The following is a 22,057-nucleotide window of genomic DNA, read 5'->3' as shown; positions in this document are numbered from 1 at the left end:
GGAGTCTTTCATTGCTGTGAAATAAAAAAGGACTGTCAGGGAAACTGGTTTAGTATGTGTCCTCTTGAAACTCAGTCTAGCTAATGCTGAATCATTAATACTTTGTAAATTATGGACTTAATGAGCTGTTGTTTCTAACTTTTGAAGACTGAGCCCAGCAAACTTTTGTTTTAAAAGAAAAGGGAGTGGGGGGAAAGCTTCACTTTCATTTCTGTCACATCTGAAGTCATTAGAAACAATAGATATTGAAAATCTTTTAAAACTGGATCTATAAGCCTTAGGAATAAACTTCACTTCCTTAATAATCCCAATGCATTTTGACAATGCTAGGACCATTTTTCCTATCCTGTGCAATTTGTAGGCTGCCTACTATTTTTTCTGTGGTGTAAAGCTTTCAGAAGCAACTTCACAAGAATGTAAGAAATCGATGAATCTCAGCCAGTAACACATTCACAGTAACTATTTAAGAGTTGAGTAAATTTAACACAAATTTTAATTGCATAAGAAATATTATTTACATCCTCTTTCTCAAAGATTGTAAAAGTAGTAGTATTAGTGAAGGGTAGTAACGTATAAGCTGAGCGCATTATACAGAGTACATAAGAGACAAGGGGGCAGCGCGCATCAGAGTACGTGGCCACTTCTTGTGCGGGAAGAGTAGTCCTGTTGTCGGTTCTTTCTCTGGAGTTTTTCGTTCTCATTTATATTTTCCTCTGCATTTTTTTGCTTGTGAACGGACAAACAATGCGAGAAGGATCTTGCATATATTTGTAGCAATAAGTCTGAAAATCTCTGTTGCCACCAGGGCTCTAGAAAAGCTGCGGAGAGGTACAGAGCGTTGCTAGGCAACACCACATGGCCACAGATAGTATTTTTCTTTTAATTTATTTATTCTTCAGTTTGAGTGTGTCCTGCTTGGAGCCATTTGGGTAATAGTTAAGCAAGCACATAGAAATCAGAGAGCTGCAGGAGTGTAATAAAGGAATGCAATATGAAAAAAATAAGAAAAGAAAAGCCATGACACATAATGAAACAGACCAAGAGACATGAAATAATTAGTGAGGACTAGGGGAAAAAAGTAAACAAGCGTGAGGAAACAAAACAGGAGAGGAAAAAACCCGAGTAATGAAGAAGGAAAAAAAAAGAAAAGGGAAGATAGGGCACTATTGAAGAAAAATTAAAAATTGAAAGCTCAAACAGTGTATACACAAGGGAAACAGGGAAACTGCTGCATAAGAATAACAATTAAAAATCTGAGATAAAAATGGCTTCGAGAGGAGAAAGAAGAAATTTGGTAACTGTGTTAAAAGAATAATGATTTTTGTTCCTTTTTGCTTTGCAGCCACCTTGTTCTTTCCTATTGCTCTGTTGGCACATATGCAATGGTAGTAGTGACACTCAGGAGCTGAAGACTGATTAGTAAGTCCAGTATGTTTTCCACAGAGGAAAAATACTTTAAGAATTTCAGTGTTACTTAGAAAATATTCAGTCTGTATGTTCCAAAATAGCATTTTCAAAAACAGGTTATTGCATTTTATTGTAAAATGTGGCGTATACTAAGGGTACTAGGTTAAGCTTTGATTGCAGGGAGGGGATGGGTTATTCATAGTCTCCAAGTTAAACCCGTATAGCAGAGGCAGGTCTGTCCTGTGCAGTGCTCTGGGAACTGAAAGCCCTTCACTTGCAGAAGTTGGAGCCACTTCTTGACTTGAGAGTAGCATATTCATGTGAGGGACGGGCTGTGATCAGAGCCACCCCTGCTGAGAGACCCAATTTATTAGTTCAGGAACTGTGCTACCTCGACCAGCTGTCTCAAGGAGCACTCTTCGTGGGACCTGAACTAGACTCCTCCAAAGAGAACTAAGCCTAGCTCACGCCAAGGAGCCTTGCATCACACTTCTATTCTGGTGAATCTTGGCTCCGTGTGTCCCTGCTTGCTTGGGAACTGCTGGGAAGGTGCTTGCCTTTTGTTTTGGGACATGCTTGTATGGCACACCCCAGCTTGAACACAGCAGTTTTTAAGAGACTGACAAGAAAGGGAATACTGCAGCCTGAGCTGTCTGAAGGGAGGAGAGGAGGTTTTGGGAGAAGAAAGCTATTCAGGTTTAGGCAGGAAAGTAAATGGGACACAGAACTAGAAGACTGTGTAGCGCCATACAGAGGTGTGTTAGATGCTCTTCTCTCTAAACTCTCTATGGAACTGAGACCTGAGGCTAAATATTTATCCTGGATGTTGTTCTCAAGCTTTATGTGAATAACCAGTGTTACAACAGCATTCTTCTAATGCTCTTTCTAATGTTCACTGTGAAAAGAACTTTTGAATGCCCTGCTGACAAATGTAGCTACACATAAACCCTGTTCATTTCTGTGTATAGGAAAAGTTCTTGATCATGTCATTTCTTACAGGAAAAAAACCCCAATACCATTCATTCCCTTACATTTGTATTGGGAGATTCTCAAGCCTCCTAAAGATGCAGGGTATCTTGTTCACAGAAAATTACACTTATTTGAGCAGTTTTCCCTGGTTTTGATTATGTTTGTGTGTCTGTAGCTAGATGACACAACAGATGGCTATAACTCTGTAAGATCTGTAACCATTGTAATAGCCCCCATCTCTGATTTTCCGAATACTTTTCGGAAGGAAAGAATACTTCACAGCAACACCTTTTGTACTGTCCTGCTTTGTTGCTCCCTCCTCTCCCCAAGACTTGACTTTCCACTTCTGTAGCAATGAGTGCAAGCTTTCATTTTGACTAACTTGACCTGATGGATGATATTAAAAGATATGTAATTATGTTGACTTTTGAACAGTATTGTCTCTCAATGAACCAATTTAGTGGCTCTTTGTGCATTCTTATACGTACTTTCCAGTTTCATGGGTGGGTTTTTTTTTCCCTTCCATTTGTTTCTTCTGACTTTGTATATATTACAGAGTCTGAGGTCACTATCTTAATGTATGTGGACCCTATAGTGTTACAGTAAGGTTTTAGACACCAGTCAGTGATGAGCATAATAAAGAATGCATAGAAATATGCATATAGTCTTTTCACTTTTTTTTCTTGATGGGATTTTGAAAAAGACAGCAAGTTTTCTTCTGACTTTGCTATTTTAGATGGTGATTAATATCAAATATATTTAAATACTTGGCTTTCCTGAACATCTCAGTACAAGGACATGTCTTTTGCATCTCAGAGAAAATGGAAATTGAGGAGAAACTGCAGCCCCTTTTTTTTTTTTTTTTACAGACATACATGAATTGTCAACTCACTTATATGTCTTCTCATGACACGTCTTGCTATCGTGTACAGTTACTTCAGAGTCAACATGTAGTTTAAAATAAAAGAACTGAGATAACATTTTGTTGGTATTTGCATATGGTGTTCATAGTTTATGAATGAGTTTCAGATTATTTTAAGTCAAATCATTCTTCAGTTTTTCGTGGGGAATGATAAGGATGGAAAATGTGTTACATTACTGGCACTTTGTATCAGAACTGCACCAGGGTCTTGATACAAGGGTTGTGCTCTGCTGGTTGTAGCCTTGTTCCTAATTCTTATTCCTTTGACTCGGGTGGATGGTTCGCAAGCAGACTTAATATTTCCAGTTATTCCTCTGGGAAAAGCTAGACTCAATTTCATATTTGGCTTTGCCTGTGGTAAGTACCCTCACTGTCACATGAGGAAATTTGTTTCATTGCTAAGTCATCTTTTATGCTGGGATTTTCAGATAACACTAATCCAAACCAGAAGTGCATATACTCTTTTCTTGCTCATTCACCGAGTCAGAGGATGGGGTCTTAATATTTTTTTTTTGTGGAATTGTTTCATTTTTTTGCAAAGAAAATTTGAAGGAATAATGCTCCTTTATGAGGACTTGACCAGTGAGCATAGTGACATATAACTACATATGATTGTGGCAATAAATGCCATCAGTCACAGGCACTGAAATATTTGTCATGCAGAGCTAGTAAGCTAAGCAGAGGGTGGGATTTTTTCTGTCCTGCAGGAGAAGTGGGAAACATTGGGTTGCTTGGAGCCCTGAAGTCATAGATCCTATGGTGTTCTCTGTACATGAGTCTTGTTCCTTGGTTCTGTAATCAGTTCCTTGGCTCCTCACCTTGGTATATAGCATCTTCTCAGGCTCCTCTTTCCAGGGGACTTGAGACTATTTTATGTAAGTCTTTTAGATGTTGGAGAGAGTTAAGAGTACACAGTTTAAAAAGTAGTACATGGAATGTAGTTTAGCTAGTGCATGTGCTTCTACAGCTGTTAATAGAAAGACATGATCTGTAAGATTAGGAGAGAAGGACCTTGGTAGGAGCTTCCTGTTGTGGCTTAACCCCAGCTGGCAACTAAGCATCACACAGCTGCTCACCCACTCCCCCCACCCAGTGGGATGGGGGAGAGAATTGGGTAAAAATGAGAAAATGCATAGGTTGAGATAAAGGCAATTTAATAAGTAAAGCAGAAGCTGTACATGCAAGCAAAGCAAGGAACTAATTCGCTCCCATTTGATCAATGCCTATAAATACTTAAAGAGTGGGTGTGAAGAGGATGGGACCAGTCTTTTTTCAGTGGTGCCCAGGGATAGGACAAGAGGTAATGGGCACAAACTTGAACATAGGAAGTTCCATCTAAACATGAGGAGGAACTTTACTTTGAAGGTAGCAGAGCACTGGAACAGGTTGCCCAGGGAGGTGGTGGAGTCTCTGTCTCTGGAGACATTCAAAACCTGCCTGGACATGTTTCTGTGCAACCTGTTCTAGGTGGATCTGTTTTGGCAGAGGGGTTGGACTAGATGATCTCCAGAGGTCCCTTCCAAACCCATATCATTCTGTGATTCTGTAATTTTCTTTTATTCCTCTACCTAGGGCTGGACTGCATTGTTTCAGGATGGTGTTTAATAATTTTATCACAACTTTAATTTTTGAAAAGCTGTTGTATTTAATAGTTCTTCAGCTATATGTGGAAAATAAGAGGGATCCTGTAAGTTGGTACTCGCAAATATGTGGGGTTAATTCCTTAAATTCTTGGTCATTTGGCTTCTAAAAAAGCAGAGGCTTTTGGGTATGTATTTTTTCTTATGCACTTTGTTGAATGTCAAGAACATAATCTGTTCCTTAGGAGTACAGTTCTACCTGCATTTTAAAGAGTCTTCCTTTTTTCCAGGTTATGAGCTCTGTAAATGTTAATTCTCAATATGAATCTGGTCTTTACCTACATACTCTCATTTTATTTAATCTCGATGAGTCAGGGGAATATTTGCCTAAGCAGAGTAAAGATTCCCAGGGGAAAAACAAGCTAGATTGAGGTATGAGAAAATACCGGGAGGGGAAGGAGTACAGTATTTGGGATATTTTTTTCTTACTAATCTTTACTTAGTTATATTTTGACTTTCAAGTGAAAATAGTGTATTTAGAAATTCTGTGTAGAGCCTATGTCTCTTTACTTAGACTTCATGGCCTTAAAGAATTAAATTTTAAATTTATGCTATGAGTACTGGAGAATTGAAGGAGTCAGCCATCAAGAAAGGCTGACTTTAAGGTAAGAATCTTAAAACTTCTCTGAAGTGTCTCATGTAGCACTCAGGCTCTCCAGTACAAAAAAAAAGCAGGACTACAGCAACATTAAAAAAGAAATAGTATCTAGACAAAGCTTGTCATGTTTTAAGAGATTATGTGTATTGTTCCCTGCTATAGAGCCTTGTTTCATACAGGGAAGCAGCCTTAGAAGTGTCCCTTCAGATGCAAAGGTACCGGTAGCTTGTTGCCAAATCCTTCTGTTCCTCTGCTGATCAACTTTAACGTTTGTTCTAGGAAGAGAAGGAAAAATAAGTGGGGGAGTCAAAGGTTTTCCTCCCTTTTTGTTCTCAAAGTTTTCTCTCTATTTTAAAGCTGAGTCACAAGGGGAGGAGCGTTATAAAATGTCCTGTCTAGTGGCATCACCTGCATTCTCTGCTCCTTTATTAATTCCAGCTGTGCCTCTGCTGTCTTGCATATCTTTTGTATCTTTTTATGCTTTCCTTTTGAGTTCTTTGCTCTATTTACTATTCTTTGTGTTGCATGCTTGGTCCTTTCAGAATGTCTTTTCTCATCTTCCCTGTATCACTACTTTCTGATGTGTTATCCATTGCCAAAACACGTGGTGTCTGCATCTGCTCTGACAACAGCAGGTTGAATGCAAGATACCATACCCTTATGTGAACACGAAGGCTGTTATGAATTTACCACTTGAAATTTGTTCGTGAAACAGCATGAAAAGGAAGTTAGCAGAATGACATCTCAAACTGGAAGATCTTTCACAGTCCTGGTAAAATTGCAAACTAAAGTGTTATGTGTGTTTAACAAGTAATTAAGTTTTATATAATCACCTGTCTTTAAGGATTCAGTGTACCGTATTTTAAACTGGGAAAACTTAAAAAAATCCAGAATTGTCTGCTTTCACTTCAGAATTCCCAGTTACGTTGGCAGTATTTCTGGTAATTAATAACAAAAACCACACTTGCAGTTTCAGAAAATATCTCATGCACTGGAGTTTTAGTAATATATTCCTGTTTGTTGAGAAAATGTGATACTTACGTTTGAGTTTGCATGTGCACTATTTTTAGTGCCTTAAAAATAATATTCCTCTAAAGAAACACGACAAACTTTAACATGGTTGTGCTAATTAGGCATTGGTTAAAACCACCCATAATTCTATTCAGTACTTTTTCTATTGATTTTTATTTGATTACTAACCCTTAGAGCTATTTTTCTGTTGGAAGTCTGCTATTTTTGATATATTAATATCTATATTTTTCAGAGAACCTGTATGGCCAATGTGACTGTATCCCATATTGAAAAAATTATTATAACAAATGTTCATGTATTATGAATGACATGCTGTCAAATGTTATGTAAATACCTGAGGGCTCAATATACTTTCTGCAGATATTAGGAAGATGTACATATTAAAAAAAATACCTTTTTCCTTTGTGAACAGCTGGTCATGTATCAGTTTTAAGCTGCTTTTCCCCCTGTTTGGAATAATAACCCCTTGAGAATGAGTCCCAGCAAATAGGAAGGAGGAATGTAGTAGATAGATACTGTGTAGATCATAATGTATTACAGTGAGGATCAAACAATCCTTTTACTCGTTCAGTTTGTAAGAATGCACTTAGATAAAAACCTTTGGCAAATGGCATTGATTTTGTTTAGTTGCTCAATTGGAAGATAGTTTAAGGGGGCTTCCTGCATGGAATACAGCTATTGGTTACTGGATAACTTTAATGAATTGTATCACCAACATTAGAATAAATGCAATATATGGAAGTCATTTTACCCTATAGCAGATGGGTGCTTAAGTCTGTGAGAGAAGATCAATGGAACCATTTAGCTTTTTGTATTGTTTCAGTGGAGACAGTCTGTTCCAAATCAAGAGAGAAGTCTGCTGAGAATATTTAGGTTTCATTGGAATAAAGCAAAGTGTTATATAAGTTCACATCTGAAGTAGTAGATGTGCTATTCCAAATTCATAACAATTGTCTATTAGTCTGTTTTTAATAATTTTTCTTTGGCATGTAATCCTGTTTAATTAGATTCTACTCTCTCTGTTGTTTCAAGATTCCATAAACTGGAGTCTTATATACCAGCTGCTAAAGCAGGAGTTACTGTCTAAATGATATTCACAGTGAGTATTTGGAAGGTTTACAATTATACCCTTGCTAATAAATTGTGCTATTTTCCCCAACAGTTTTAAGTACTAATCTTCAGAAGGCATTTTAAAATTAGCTAAAATTCTGTCAAGAGATTTACAAAAATTGTTAGCATGAAGATAATTATGTCACAGTCCTTGGACTCCATCTCTGATTGTGTGCATAAATCAGAAAATGTCAGCTGTGTTTTCCCTTAATAATTATCCTTGCAGCAATATATTACAGTTTAGATTACTATTATAAAGTTACTTTAGGTTTGTAAAACACAAGTTCATTATTTCTAAAGTTTTCTGCTGATGAAATAATTCACAATTCCAGAATAACAAGTGATTATTGGTGTTAACGTTTTATGTATCAATAAGAAGATCAATATGGAAATGAGCATTCTACACTTTTTATGCAGTCTCTTGAAGAAGTCAGCTTTTTTATTACAACTTTATTAAAGGACATCACTGCTACAGTATGGCCAATATTTTCAAAAGAGCTAGCTAAAGTGGTCAGCCCTGTGGCATGTGTGGGACCTGACTTTATAAAGGAATTTTTGGGCAAAATTTTAGACTTTTCTTGCTCAATTTGTACAGGACGTAGACCTGTAGGACAGTAGATTCTACAGGTCTCCAACAGTTTTGGCAATCTGTCGTTGGAGCTTACCTCCTTAAAGGTAGCTAATTGAAATATCAGAGGGAGCTACTGCATCCTGCAGATTTTGAACCAGGTTGTCTCATTTTAAGCATTCAGAAATTGAGGTACAAATACCTTTAATATGCACATTTTAAAATTTAACTGCATAAATGTTAGAAAATTAAGACACAACATACTCTGTAGGAGCCTCTTCTGTGGTTTATAAAGAAGAAAATGGGAGAAAAATGAATTTGTTATAGCATTAGCAGTAATAGTAAGTGCAAACCAAACAGGTGAGAGCTGTTCCGTCTTTCAATTGCTGTATGATCCTTATGTTTAATACACAGAGAACATTTGACAGCAAAAATGTGAGATTTACTTTCACAAATGTTTGGAAAGCACTCAGGCTTTCTAAGAAAATCTTTTTAAACCATGTGGAAGCAATGAATTCCAAGAATTCAGCAGTCCTGCTTACCTAAAAAACTTCTTTTGCAGAAGAGAGACAGTATTTTAACTAAGGCTTTTGATTTGGCAGTGTATCAACTAGGATAAGAGATCTACTCAACTTGAGTGATGCAGGCTGCCTTAGAATAGGTCTTTGCTGTTGTCAGATCAAAAGATTTTATTTCTCAACTATCTCAAAATGTGTGTAAGACATTATCTGTAACACTAACACTTTTGAACGTCTTACGTGAAGTATTTCAGGATAGAGTTAAAGTAGCAGGATGTGGCTTAGTGTGATCCCACTCTCGTTTGACTGGATGATAGGTTTCAGATTGATTTCAGTGGAAGTGGGGTCACTCTGTATTGCAGAATTGGCAAGTTTGTGTTATGGTCTTCTCGAAATTCTGACTTTAAGGCCTGTCATGGCAAAGCAGGCAATAAACACCTGACACCAGACAATAGATTGCTCTTGTATTCTGAGCTACTTAGCAAAATTTTGCATTTTACCCAAGAGGCCAAATCAAGAATTGCTTTTCAAATGAATAAGTCAGAGGGCTTTTCCATCTAAGACAAAAACATAAACAAGAAAGCTAAGCTGATGAATGTTTAGAGATGTGTTTTAACAAGTACAACTTCACTTTTGCCAGAATACTAGGTTTTTATTTAAAACTGGAGTCATTCTTTATTTATATTCTCCAGCTATGCAAGCTAGGTTACTTCAACCAGTGTCAAAGAGTAAGAGTATTTTAGACTTGGGAGTTGCTGACTTTCTTCAGACTGTTAGAATACTATTATAAAGTTTATGTCATGAAATTATTAATATTATCACTTTTCATAACTGAAAATACAGAATTATGAGCACTAGTCCTTGCTCCCAAAGCTTGCAGTTTATTTTATTAACAAGAATAAATTGCAGGAGGAAAAAAAGGTCTTATTTTTGTGGTTATGGAAGGATAAGCTTTTCAGTTTGTTCATTAATCTTTTTTCTTCCTCATTTTCATACATTCATCATTCATCTTTTTCATTTTTGATTAGATGTTCCACCAGTATGTTGTGTGTGATGCCACAGATACTTGTGGATATCCAGTCTACGTCTCCCTTTTTAATTAGTTTTCATGTAGTTTTAGTTAAGATATCGTATGATGAATAAGCAGTTTATTATATATAAAATCTCTTCCCTACTCTCATACTTTTTGGTTCATTTACAATCCTCAAAGTATTTATGCTGGAATCCTTTAAGAAGCAGTATTTAGACTTTAGTGGTTTTTTGATATGCAATGGTAATTTGACTTATGATGACCATGTCCCTAATCACATTTCTGTACTTATTTTTCATCCTGAACTTTTTGGACGTGGTATTTAGTTTAGTATCATACAGCACTATAGATTTGCCAACAGCAATAGCATATAGGGTGCTATATAATTATTGAATCATAGAGTTAAAACTTCTAGACCTTATCTATACCCACAGAAGATCACTCGGCAAGCCACCAAACCCAGTTTTTTTCATTGCTTGTGTTCTTCTGTTTTTACTTTAGCTGCTGCTCAAAATGAAACACCTGGGAGTTTAATTGCTCATTATACTTAAGTCTGTGAAGTATTATGGGCTGAAATGTGCTGCCCTCTGCAAGATGTTATAGATATTAATCCATTTGGTTTAGTGCATGGTTTAATAGAATAATAGAATGAGCTTAATTTTTGCTTCTGTTTTTACAGTACATTCTTTACTTAGGAATGTAAAACTCACCCTTGGTCATGGTCTACCAAAATTTCATCATTTCCCAGACACATTCTTCAGAGTATTCTCATGCTCACAAATGTAGCATGCTAGTTGATACTTCAACCCATGAAGAAGTGACATCTGTACACCTGTAGCTATGCTTTTTAGTTCATTTTTTCCTAATGGTGAAGTAATTTGCTCTCCAACTGCAGTACCTTGGATGTGAGCTATTTGGCTGAAAGTAGCTGAGAAAGATATTACCCAGAAACAATTCTCAGAAAAGGTAGAAGTAAGGTCCAAAATCTATTTGAGTCTATAATTTTTTCTCTTTCCTTTTTTTTTTTTTTTGTTTTGTTTGGGGTTATCTATTCGTTTTGCATTGTTTTATAGTTGAGATGGAATATTTTCTTGTGTAAGGCTAGTGATCACAACGTTTCTTTAGATATGGGCCATCTTTGTTGCCCTTCGGCTAATTAACAAAGAATGGTCTATATAGACAAAGAACAAATGCCAGCTGGACCTACTCTTTTCAGCATTTTGCATGTGGAGAGCATCAGTTATTTTAGCTTGTATGATACAGAGAAGATTTAGTTGTATTTGATAAAAATCTTGTGTGCTTTGGATCCTCTGTCATTTCTACGTCCTTTATACCACAAAGTAAAAAGAAATGAATTGCGTGAGGCTCAGATTTTCTGAACCTGCCCTGAGATGCTGGTGGCACAGGATTGTTAAAACATGGGCTTCCCTCTTTTTGCACTTGGAGCAATATTCCAAATGGTGTTTCCTTTGGTCTGTTTTCATGGAGGATGAGTGGTTTGGTTTTTGCTTGCACAGATACTTTCAGTTTGGTAGTGATGAATCAGGAATTCTTTATTAATTAGTATTGTCAATTTGGATGTCTTTTGTGTATTTTAAATGACTGACCTGCCTGTATGTGCTTGGAGCTGAAGGTCAATGTATGCTGATCTAAATAATGGAATACTTCATTGTAGAGCTTCCCTGTCTTTGTCACATAATCTCTTTGAGTTTTTGAGTAGGATTTTGCCATGCAAAGGACAGCTAATTGTAATATAAACAAAGAAAAAGTATCATATTCTGATACTATGGGATAAGATTTACTACTCATACTTAAGACGTGCATCACTTTTTATACGGACAGAGAAGAAAGATTGCAAAAGTTCCAAATGTAGCTTTGTTCATTTCTATGGCTCAGAAATGTATTGTTAAAGCACTAAAACTTTGTATTAAAAATTCTATAATCTTATTTAAAAATAATGATAGTTTAAATGTTAATTGAACAAGCTAAAGTGTCTTGTTAGGTCATTTACAAATATCTAATTTCCTTTCCATAATGCTTTTATGGAGTCAAATTGAATGTAATTATAAAAATAAAGAATCAATGCACAAAAGAAATAACAATAGGTAACTTTTATTGTATATATTATAACTATCTTTAAGATGTGGACTTGAAAATTAATTCAGATATTAAAAACTGTGAAAGCTGTATGAACAAGTAATAGTGCACATATTTTCTTTAAAGCTACTGCATAAAGAGCCTGACAATCCTGCCTTCAAGGGTGTTAGCAATATTAACTGTTAGCTTGCAACTTGTTTCTTTTACACCCATATGGCAAAATTATGCCTCCCAGAGGCAAGTTTTGGTATTGGAGAAAGGTGCTGCAAAGAACAGGAGTAACCTAAAAGGCTGCTGTATTGACGAACCCTCAAGAGGTTATAAAAATCCTATTCATAATGCAGATAATCACAGAATTCTTGTTTGCTGGTATTTCACACTCACTTTGCACAGACACAAATTTCTTTTCTCCTCAGCATCTTCTGAATCAATTTTATTGCCTTTATGGGAGCAGAAGAAAAGCATCAGCACTCTGGAGCAATTGAACTAGTCGCACATTTAATAATAGTTAACAGAATATAGCGAAGTTTTATTTCATTTATTGTCACAAAATTGTTGGATTCATATTACTTTTGGAAATACTGGTGAGATCTAATTTGGAAAAAAACATTAAGTAGTTGAAGTGTCTATAAACAATAAATCTTTTCAGTTTCTGTTATGTTTTAAAAATTAAATTAAATATCACTTAAATATGATTGGTTTGTTCCAAAGCCACTATCTGTTTCATTGGGACATAGTTCATAACTTTTATTATAATTCTAAAATGCATGTTTAGGTTTCTATTCTCGTCTGTGTGTGTATAGTAGCTTGGTAGTCTTGCATACTGATAAAGGAAAAATTATTATTTTTTTTTTTCAGAGAAGAAAAAAGTGAAAATTCTATACATTTCATTATGGAGCATTTATAAGATGATTTCCATGACAACCATATAATAAGATTCATGTTTACTTTGTTTCTGAGTTCTCAATGTCTTTTTAATGACTCCTCTGTAATTAAAACAGAATGCATAATTTGGGGTTACGTAATATAAATCAGTTTTGTTTGCATGATGTTGAATAATGTTAATACATGTACAATATACTGTTTAAGAGCCTTACACGGATTTGTCCGTTTGTTGCAGAACTGTGAGAAACTAGAAAATAATTTTGATGACATCAAGCACACGACTCTTAGTGAGCGAGGAGCACTTCGAGAAGCAATGAGGTAAGTCTGGGTCACCATAGCAACAGTCACAGATGTGGTAAAGAAAGAGTCATTCTTCATTATTGGGGGAACAAATGAGTTCATTGCCACCATTCAGCTCTATTCTCTAAGGTATTAATTTGTCAGTGGAGAGGCTTCCCTTGAGGCTGTACTTTGGTTTTGAAGCTGCATAAATGTTAAGCCTGACTGCACAGTAAAAAACGTAAATGTTTAATTTGTTATTTAAAATGCTTAAGGGGTGCCTTGCTTTATATTTATACTAAACTGTGAGTGAATGAAAATATTGTTCATCTAAATTCTGTAAGTGTTAAAGCAATTGTACAATGGTGTTTGAACAAACCTGTGTTTGCTTTTAAATTGGATTTGATTTTTATATATGTAGTTCCTGTGTACTCTGATTTTATCACCAGATTTACATGATTTTAGTATTGCAAATGGAACATTAAAATCTATCTGGTCCTTCGCATATTGTAGAGATGTATATTTGGTTTAATATCCTCATATCATCGCACGGAATACTTACTAAGGGAGGTTAAAATTAGTCAATACGTGTATCACCTTGCACTGTAGAGTATCTGGGTACAGGACTCCAAGAAACTTGCCAGCTGTAGTACATGGAAAAGGGAATGAGTACCTTGCTGAAAGGTGGTGGAATCAAAGACAATTTTCTAAAGTAACTCACTGAATCATCAGGAAGACGTTAATTATAGTATTACCTGTGGATCAGAAAATTATAGTAACCTGTACTTTTAAAGGTTTTGCAAGTTTGATAGTAAAATGTAATGATGCAAATGTAGTGCTTCATTTTACTTTGCGGATATTGGAGTAACATCTTAGACTTGCACTAGTGCAGTAAAAAGTAAAAACAACAAAAAAAATACAGAGAATCTTCTTGAAAAACTAATTACACCCATTTGCTTTGATTGTGTTCATAATCCCTTTAAATTTATGGATGTGTGTGAATGACTTTATTTGCATGACTGACTCCATGTTCATGCTGCTTTTGTCTCATGTACACTGCTATGCGTAACTGTTTGTGAAGTTACTCTCACTTGAAATGCAACCTGCCTCTCTTGAAGCCTTTTTTATTACCTCCAAGTAACATTCTTTCCTTTCTGAACATTTAAATTACTAGTGTTGCAAATAACCATAAAAATAATGGCATTCACCTTTCTAATTGTGATTTCTTGCTTTTTTGCTTGTTTTGCTTCATACAGTTAGGGTTTTCTCCCTATATGGTTGGTCATCTGCATACGTAAATATTTTGTGTAGTGCCTATAAAGTGAAAAGTGATTTAAATAAAGATTTGGGAATGTCTTGGCATATGAAGCTACTTTTAGTATTTTCAACAAATTGGATGTCAAGTTACTGCTCTCCTGTAACAACATTCTATGGGTAGGTCTGTGGTGTTTTGCAATACATGACTCAGCAGAGTTAATCTTTTAAAAACTTGGGAGCTGACAGCTCTTTGGTGATAAACACTCGCTAGCAAAGGGAGCTTTGGCATTTCAAAGGTCATGTTTCTGTTACAAGGACTGTGTAGAAGATCCTCATGATTCTATGCTGTGCATACAATAAAAAGCACTTTACTATCTCATAAATTTGTTTTCTGGCTATTTCTGCTAGTGTAAAAGCCATTCTGAGAAATAGTTATTGATTGTGAAGTGTGACAGATATTGTGCAGTGCTGGAATTCTCTTAATTGCAGTCAATATTATATGGTTGATTTTTTTTTTTTTAGTTATTTTTATGGAGATAAAGAAAATACCTAGTTTACTAAATTAAGACTGTGGTATGGTTTTATAATGTACTCGGGTAACACAAAAAAGGTACAAAATGTTAATTTAGAGAGGTATGTACACCTACATGCATATATTTTTCTAAATGTTGTAAAAGGCACTTGTTAGTTTAGGCTGTACAGTTCTGCTACGTAGTCAGCCTATATCCTTGATGGCTGTATTTTTCTGTTTGGATTCCAAGATTATCTGTAGCATATGCAATTTGAATGGCACATTTTGTACATTTTGACAGATTAAAGTTCACTTTGCTTTTCCGTAACTAGAGTGGACATTGGACCAGGTGTGGGAGGACACAGATTTGCTGGCCTCAGTATTGTGAGCTACCTGCCTCCTTTTGGTAAGGGGGAAGCATGTGGAGAGGGTTGCACATTGCACAAAGGCACTAAAATCATGTGGGCATGAAAACAACAACAACAAAAAAATCCTAGTTGGATAGCTAAGCGGATATATGTGGATCTCAGATGAGCCTTAAGTTGAGTGGGCAGTCTGCCCAAATCCTCTCTGATTTCCCAGAGTGGTACTACTGGTCTGCCAGATGAGAGATACAATGAAGGTTTTTCCCCCGTGTTCCTGTTTGGAACGAGACCTTCCATTTTAACTTTCTCTTTGAGAAAAGTGGCCAATTTAATATGGATTTCAGTACATTTCCAGTCTATGAATATCGCTGTGCTCTGCATAAACAAACACTAATATCCAAGAAGGGTCTTGTTCTTTTTCCAGTTCTTCAGAAACTGAATGGTATTCAAATTAAGGATTACATCAAAATCATCTTTCTTGTTTATGTATATAGATGTATGCAAAGAAAAAAAAAACTTTCTGAAGGGTTTTGAAATGATCATAAAGCATATGAGTTCTCTCTAGTTCTACTTTACATATTATTTTAGAGCTTGAATGAGATAATGAGCTGATAGTAGTTTGCCATTACTCAGTGTATAAAGAGTGGTATTGTAAGAATTTGGTTTACTTATGATTGCACATAAAATCATAAAGCATTCAATTCAGTTAATGTTTTGCTTATTTTGTTAATGTGCTCCAAATGGTTTATTTATTATTATATTTTAATGCAACTGCAAAGCTTAAGTGAACAATAAAAATACGTTAGTTTTTTGAATTGGAGTTTATAAACAGGCAGACTATTGCTTTACATACCTTGGATGTGTATATGATAATTTAATTGGGTATTTTATGTAGTAACTTGGCAGAAAAATAGCATCGATATATACCTATAATGTCAGGTTGCATAAGCAAGAGCATTAAGCTTTTGTTAAACAGGGCTCAATTTGTTCATAATATATAATAACTGTAAAAAATATGAATCCTGATCCTCAGTAAAGCTTCATCTAGAAATTTAAAGGAGGTGGCATAACTAAATCTATGCTGACCCTGGTAGTCTTTTCATAGGTGGCAAAACCAGAATGTGAACTGCTGCAGTAACCATTCCACTGGGAAAATAGGGTAAAGTAGCCCTGGGGAGTCTTAAAAATAAAAAAACACGATGAAAATCATTCCAAACTATGAAGTAACTTTTAGTAGACATGTGGAAGAAATCCTTACCCAATTATTAATATCAGTTTAGAAGAGAATAAAGTTTAGGTAGTTAATGGGTTTAACAAGGTGAAGGACAAATTTTAGAAAGCGACAAACATCAGCTGGCAGGAGGGGAAGTTTTTTTCCACTGAATCCTTTTGCAAACTATGTACAGGCACCTATTGTTGCTGTCAAGAGAGAATCGCACACTCACTGAAGTTGGCAGGGACTGTTGGAGATAATGGAGACCAGTGGTCTCCAAACTTTTTTGATTGTGCATCAGTAAAATGTTTTTGAGCACGCATCCCCCAATATGTGTATATTTATTTCTTTATATACGTGTACCACTGTACTAATATATTATCTGTGTTATAAAACACACATAGAAGAATAGAAATTTTTAAAGGATGAGATAAAGGTGAAATAAACACTAATTTTGTAAAATTATTTTATTTATTAATGGTACAAAAAATATTTTTTTCCCACATCTGAGTGGATTGTCTTGCACACAGTACACTTTGGAGATCATGGATCTAGGGCAGCTTTCTGCTCAGAGCAGCGTCAAGTACAGCAGGCTGCTATGGGCTGAGTCCAGCCAAGTTTTATGTATCTCCAAGGATGGAGGCTCCACTGTCTCTCTGGGCAAACATCCTCACAATAAAGATCAAAACCCAAACAAAAACTCTAACACCACCTCTCCCCCCTCTTTTTTTCTAAAACTGGTATTCCTTGTGTTTCAGCTTGTGCCCATTGTTTCTTGCCCTTTCACTAAGCACCACTAAGAGGAGTCTGGCTCTGTTGTTTTTATACCCTCTTGTCGGGTATTTATACATATAGGTAAGATCCCCGCCTTGAGCTCTCTCTCTCGTTCTGGGGAGCCCAGCACAGGATTAAACGCTCCAGGTGTGTCTCACCAGTGCTGGGCAGCAGAGAAGGATCTCCTCCCTTGATCCACTGATGATGCTCTACCTAACACAGCCCAGGATGCTGCTGGCCTTTGCTGCAAAGACTGGCTCATGTTCAGCTTGTCCTCCAGGGCCTTTTCTGCAAAGCTGCTTTCCAGCTGGTTGGCCCCAGCCTGCACTGGTGCCTAGGGTGGTTCCTTTCTGGGTGCAGGATCTCACCTTTTATTTATTTTTTTTATTATTTATTTTTCTTTACACTTCATGAGGTTTCTGTAGGCCTGTTCCTCCAGCCTCTGTACTGCAGCCCAACCCTTTGGAGTATCAACCATTCCAGTAGATGACAGATTGCTTTTGAACACTCTACTAATGATATGCTTTAGGCCTATTTCTAGTGTAGATTTTGTCAACCTGGTGACAGACAAATGAAGCCATAATTTTTAACATCTGAATCTGATGTTGCAGTTGTTTACTTACCAATGGAGTTGGTAAGCTGTCACGGTGGCTTAGGGCAGTGAGCAATCAGTAGGACTGGTGGGATGTTAATACATGAATTGGTCCTACTTGTAGGTGAATATGTGTAAGGTGTATCTTGTGAAGATTGACTGAAGTAGTATGTGTGAAAGCTTTGCAAGTGAAAATTTAAGCTGACTACTTTTGTGTAGACTTCTTGTTAACAAAGGAAGATTTAAACGTACTTCTTTGTACTTCGAAGTGGGAAAGGAGAGAGAAGGTTTGCTTCTCTGGATCAGTATAAAAAGACACCAAAGTTCATTTTGAATTTTCTTTTACATTCATATTTGCATATGGTTTTGGATAAGGTGAACATGGGAGTGAAGCTTCAACTGTGGTTTTCAATTTGTCATTATCAGTTTCTGTTAATGACAAGACTCACTGTTGTCTTGACAACTGTATAAGCTGGGGTTAGTAACAATCAAGCTTCTTTTAATACAGTCTAGACTCTTGTGTGTATTTGACAAATAATCTCTATGGCTGGGCAAAACCCAAGATAATTGCACTGTAAGAAGTTCCACGATTTCAGGAGTGTTCATTACTTTGCAAGAGTAGAAGTTAGGGATTTAAAAACGTGAATAAAGCAAGTCTGCAACACGAACTACAAAATAGCTAGTACCAACTTGTTAGGGCTCTGGCCTGCAATGTGGCAAATACAGGTTGATATTCTGGTTCTGAGTCAGGCAACTTGATTTTTACAGTTTAAAAAGCCACATCATGGAGCTGCAGAGTTACAGAAAAGCAGGCATGAAACATAAGGAAAATAAGAACAATGAAAAATGTCACATTAAAAGTATGCCTGCTTTCCTGTATTGTTCTTAAACTGTTCTGAGAGATGGGGCAAATCTCAGGTAAGTTGAAAAGGAAGGTGAATGAGAAGGAGCAAAGATAATTCTTTCTGGGTTCCTGATTCAGGTCTCAAAGATCATTTATTCAAAGAAATCCTTCATGTTCTGGAGAGGTGGAAACCTTTGGAGTGAATTCCAGTGATCCAAAGTAGCCACTAGCCTTGTGATTAATGTGCTTATTTGGGACTGAGGGAAGGAAGTTCAAATTTCTTTTCTACCTTCTTCTACCTTCATATTCTCTCCAGTGCAACAATTTGAATGCTACTTGGGGCACGTTTTTAGGGGAGAAACAAGTTATTGCTTAAGTATTTAACAAAAATATTGTGCTGCTTCCAAAGTGCAACAACACTGTTCCACCTTGGGTGACCAGCACATATTCTTCTGCTGTATCTCACCACCAACAACCAAACACAGCCCTGCCCCAGAGGACATACTAATTCAGCAAACCACTTTGATATATAGGCTTATTCATTTAGACCTTTATTTAGGCTACATTTGGCTTTGAGATATTCCTTTAAAAAAAATTAACTGCAGAGGTGTTCTCAGACTGAAAAAACCCCAACCCACAAAACTGTGGAATTTAGGAAATAGACAGTGCTCCCCTTAGAATTTCTTTTCTAGATACATATTTTGACAATGTTATATGTTTACCATGTTATTAATAGCATATGGAAATAAACAGATGCTGCAGAATGCTAGTGGTGCTTCATACATTTGCTGTTGCATTAGGAATACATGCAGAATATTAGAAGTACTTCCATATGAATTTAAATTTGAGTGCCGTTTTGAAACTGAAATTCACTATCATCCTCAGTGTACATTACAGATTAAGCAGATTGTCAACATCACTTGCATTGACCAAACATTGGTGGTGTATAAGGATATTTACAACTGAACAAGCTGCGTAGCTGCTAGAAGCTGTTTAGTGTCATTAACAAGGTTCTGTGTTCATGCAATTTTACCTTGTTCTTTGTTGGCAAATTAACTCCTGAGTCACCCACTAGCCACCCTCCAGGGGCCTAGCACTATGCCAGGGATGCATTGCTTAGATCTTGCCATGATAGAATAATTTCTGTCTATAGGCAGACACTGTGCAGAGCTGTAACAGCTGGCACATATAGGAACCTGTGGCATCAATGTAATTATTTTTGTGATGGTTATTAGAACTTGCATTGTCTTTCTGCATCATTTACATGGAGAATCAAAGTACTTCACATTTCATTTTGCAATTAAAAAAATAAGGTTCTGACACACGACAAGTCGATTGCTTAAAGTCACAGGTATAACTCGCTGAAGATCTTGTGTAGCTAGCAATAATGTTCTATTTCTGTGCTTTAGAATATAATTGCATTGCTTTATATATTTTTAAAGTATAAATAAAGAAAACTATAAAGTGTGAACTATAAAGTATTGAGCTTCATTGTGAGATGGGGTGTTCTGTTTACTATCAACTTTACAATACCTGGACCAGCAATTTTGATATGGAATTAAATTTCCAAGTTTATTTCAGCTAATCACAGAATCGTTGCACATACATTTTTTTCAAAATACTGTATATAATTTATCATTTTTAATTTATGAATTGAAATTTGTTTCTAATGACACAGAGGATAGGCTTGTTTCTTTAGCTATTGCAAGGGGGAGGATCAAGATAAGTGAGATTGTTTTCTTTGAATGTTCTTTTAGTCATGTAGCTAGCATAAGCTAACAAATGCAACTTTAGTTGACTTAAAGTTGTGCATTGATTATGTTCATTACTGGCAGATGTAAAGGGATGTTGAATTTATTTGCAATTCCAATTGGCAATGTAGGTTCGCAGTTATTTTACATCAGAGGACTGAATTATGCCTTGTAGTGCATATAAATAATACATGGATCTAGAACTTTTCATTTGTTAGCATGTTGGAACTTTGCATTGTTAGCAAAATAGCAAGCAATACAGTAAAACAGCAAAATAACAAACAATATTAATGGTTTGGGAAACTGCATTACAATTATTACTTTTGTTGATAGTATGCTTTAGGTAAGATCTTATGTTAGGGCTTTTGGCAAAATCTTGCGTATTCTTTCTCGTATGTATTGCAGTGACTGAATGATGCTTCAGGTCTGTTCTGTGTATGGTAAACACATCATTGCTCTATTCATGTGTACCATTCCCCAAAAAATATTTCAGAGAGGAGAAAACCCCACTTTTCTGTCACTTCAAGGAAGGGGAGCCTTTTTCTGCTTTTGAACCTTTTAGTTTTATGTTTTAAAGAAAAAGAATTGGATAACAGTCAAAATTTTGCTTTTTAGTGAACTGCAGGAGATGATGTCTGATGTTGGTGGTGAAAGAGATTTTGAAAACCACTGTGGCAGATGGCTTACCACAAAGACTCCAAAGACGGCATGCAGTGGGTGCAGCGTCGTACCTTTCAGTGACTAATAGCCACTTGTCTCCAAACTGTTAGAGTAGAAAATTGCACTACAGAGTCTTGAGTTCACTCTACGGGGTTCACATTTGTTACTTATTTTAAAATGCAATGTTTTAAAATATTTCTGAAACTTGTTCTTTGCTACCAATTAACAATCAGGAAAAAATGCTCTGGATTCCTACATACGATATATACAATATGGACTACCAGGCTTATGAATGAATGGTTAGTTTCATCAGCCTATACACTTTGGAAAAGGTTTTGGTTCGTTAAATAAAAACTTTAAAAAAAAAAAAGTTTGGAGATGGGTTAAGGAAATTTGCTGGTGGTCTTGCCATTGATTTTTTTTCTTTTTTTTATTATTATTATTTATTTATTCAGGGCTTTGGATGGTTTAGTTGGAAGGTGGCTTATACCATTTTAGACCATAAAAAAAGTCTGGGATGTACACAGAGGTTGGGTGTGTTACAGCTTTGGGAAAGGTGTCAGATATTTTAGTTCAAGCTGTTGAAGCTCATGCTGTTTTATTTGTAAATCATGAATTTAATCTCCACTGTAGCTCACCTATTGAGAGTACCACATTTCACATGTATTCAAAAAAGCCCATTTCCTATAGTAGCTTCTGTTTTGTGTACAGTCAGAAACCATTTTCTCTTTACAACACTTGTTTCTTTTCCTACATTTACTGTAGTTCTCAAAAGCCTCAAGAAGTGTAATCTTTTTCCCTCCTTTGTGGTGTCCTTTGAAGTCAATGCCATGGGCATCTCTGGAGTTCAGGATACGAAGCAAAACTAGGGGATTGAGGACAAAATATAGTCTTCATTCAAAACTGCTTTATTAGCTAGTGTGTGTCATTGCACTGTATGTTCGTTGTGGCCAGATCATCATTATCTTTTCTGATTAAAGTGTGTTTAGAACCTTTTGGTCATAATGAATATTAGTAGCTACACTTGCTTTTTTT

General features: G+C 36.1%; 1 protein-coding gene across 1 annotated transcript in view; it reads left to right on the top strand.

Annotated features, from left to right (window-relative positions):
* DPYD (dihydropyrimidine dehydrogenase) overlaps positions 1-22,057 on the top strand; it is a 369,255-nt gene that overhangs the window by 32,653 nt on the left and 314,545 nt on the right. The window contains exon 3 of the mRNA XM_014939498.1: positions 13,012-13,094. Within this exon, the coding sequence (XP_014794984.1) occupies positions 13,012-13,094 (83 nt within the window). The remainder of the gene's footprint in view (positions 1-13,011; positions 13,095-22,057) is intronic.

This window comes from Calidris pugnax, unplaced genomic scaffold (assembly GCF_001431845.1).
Source record: "Calidris pugnax isolate Ruff unplaced genomic scaffold, ASM143184v1 scaffold18, whole genome shotgun sequence".
Classification (NCBI taxonomy): Eukaryota; Metazoa; Chordata; class Aves; order Charadriiformes; family Scolopacidae; genus Calidris; species Calidris pugnax.
The sequence above is the reverse complement of the archived record's forward strand: the minus strand, read 5'-3'. Positions and strand labels throughout refer to the sequence as shown.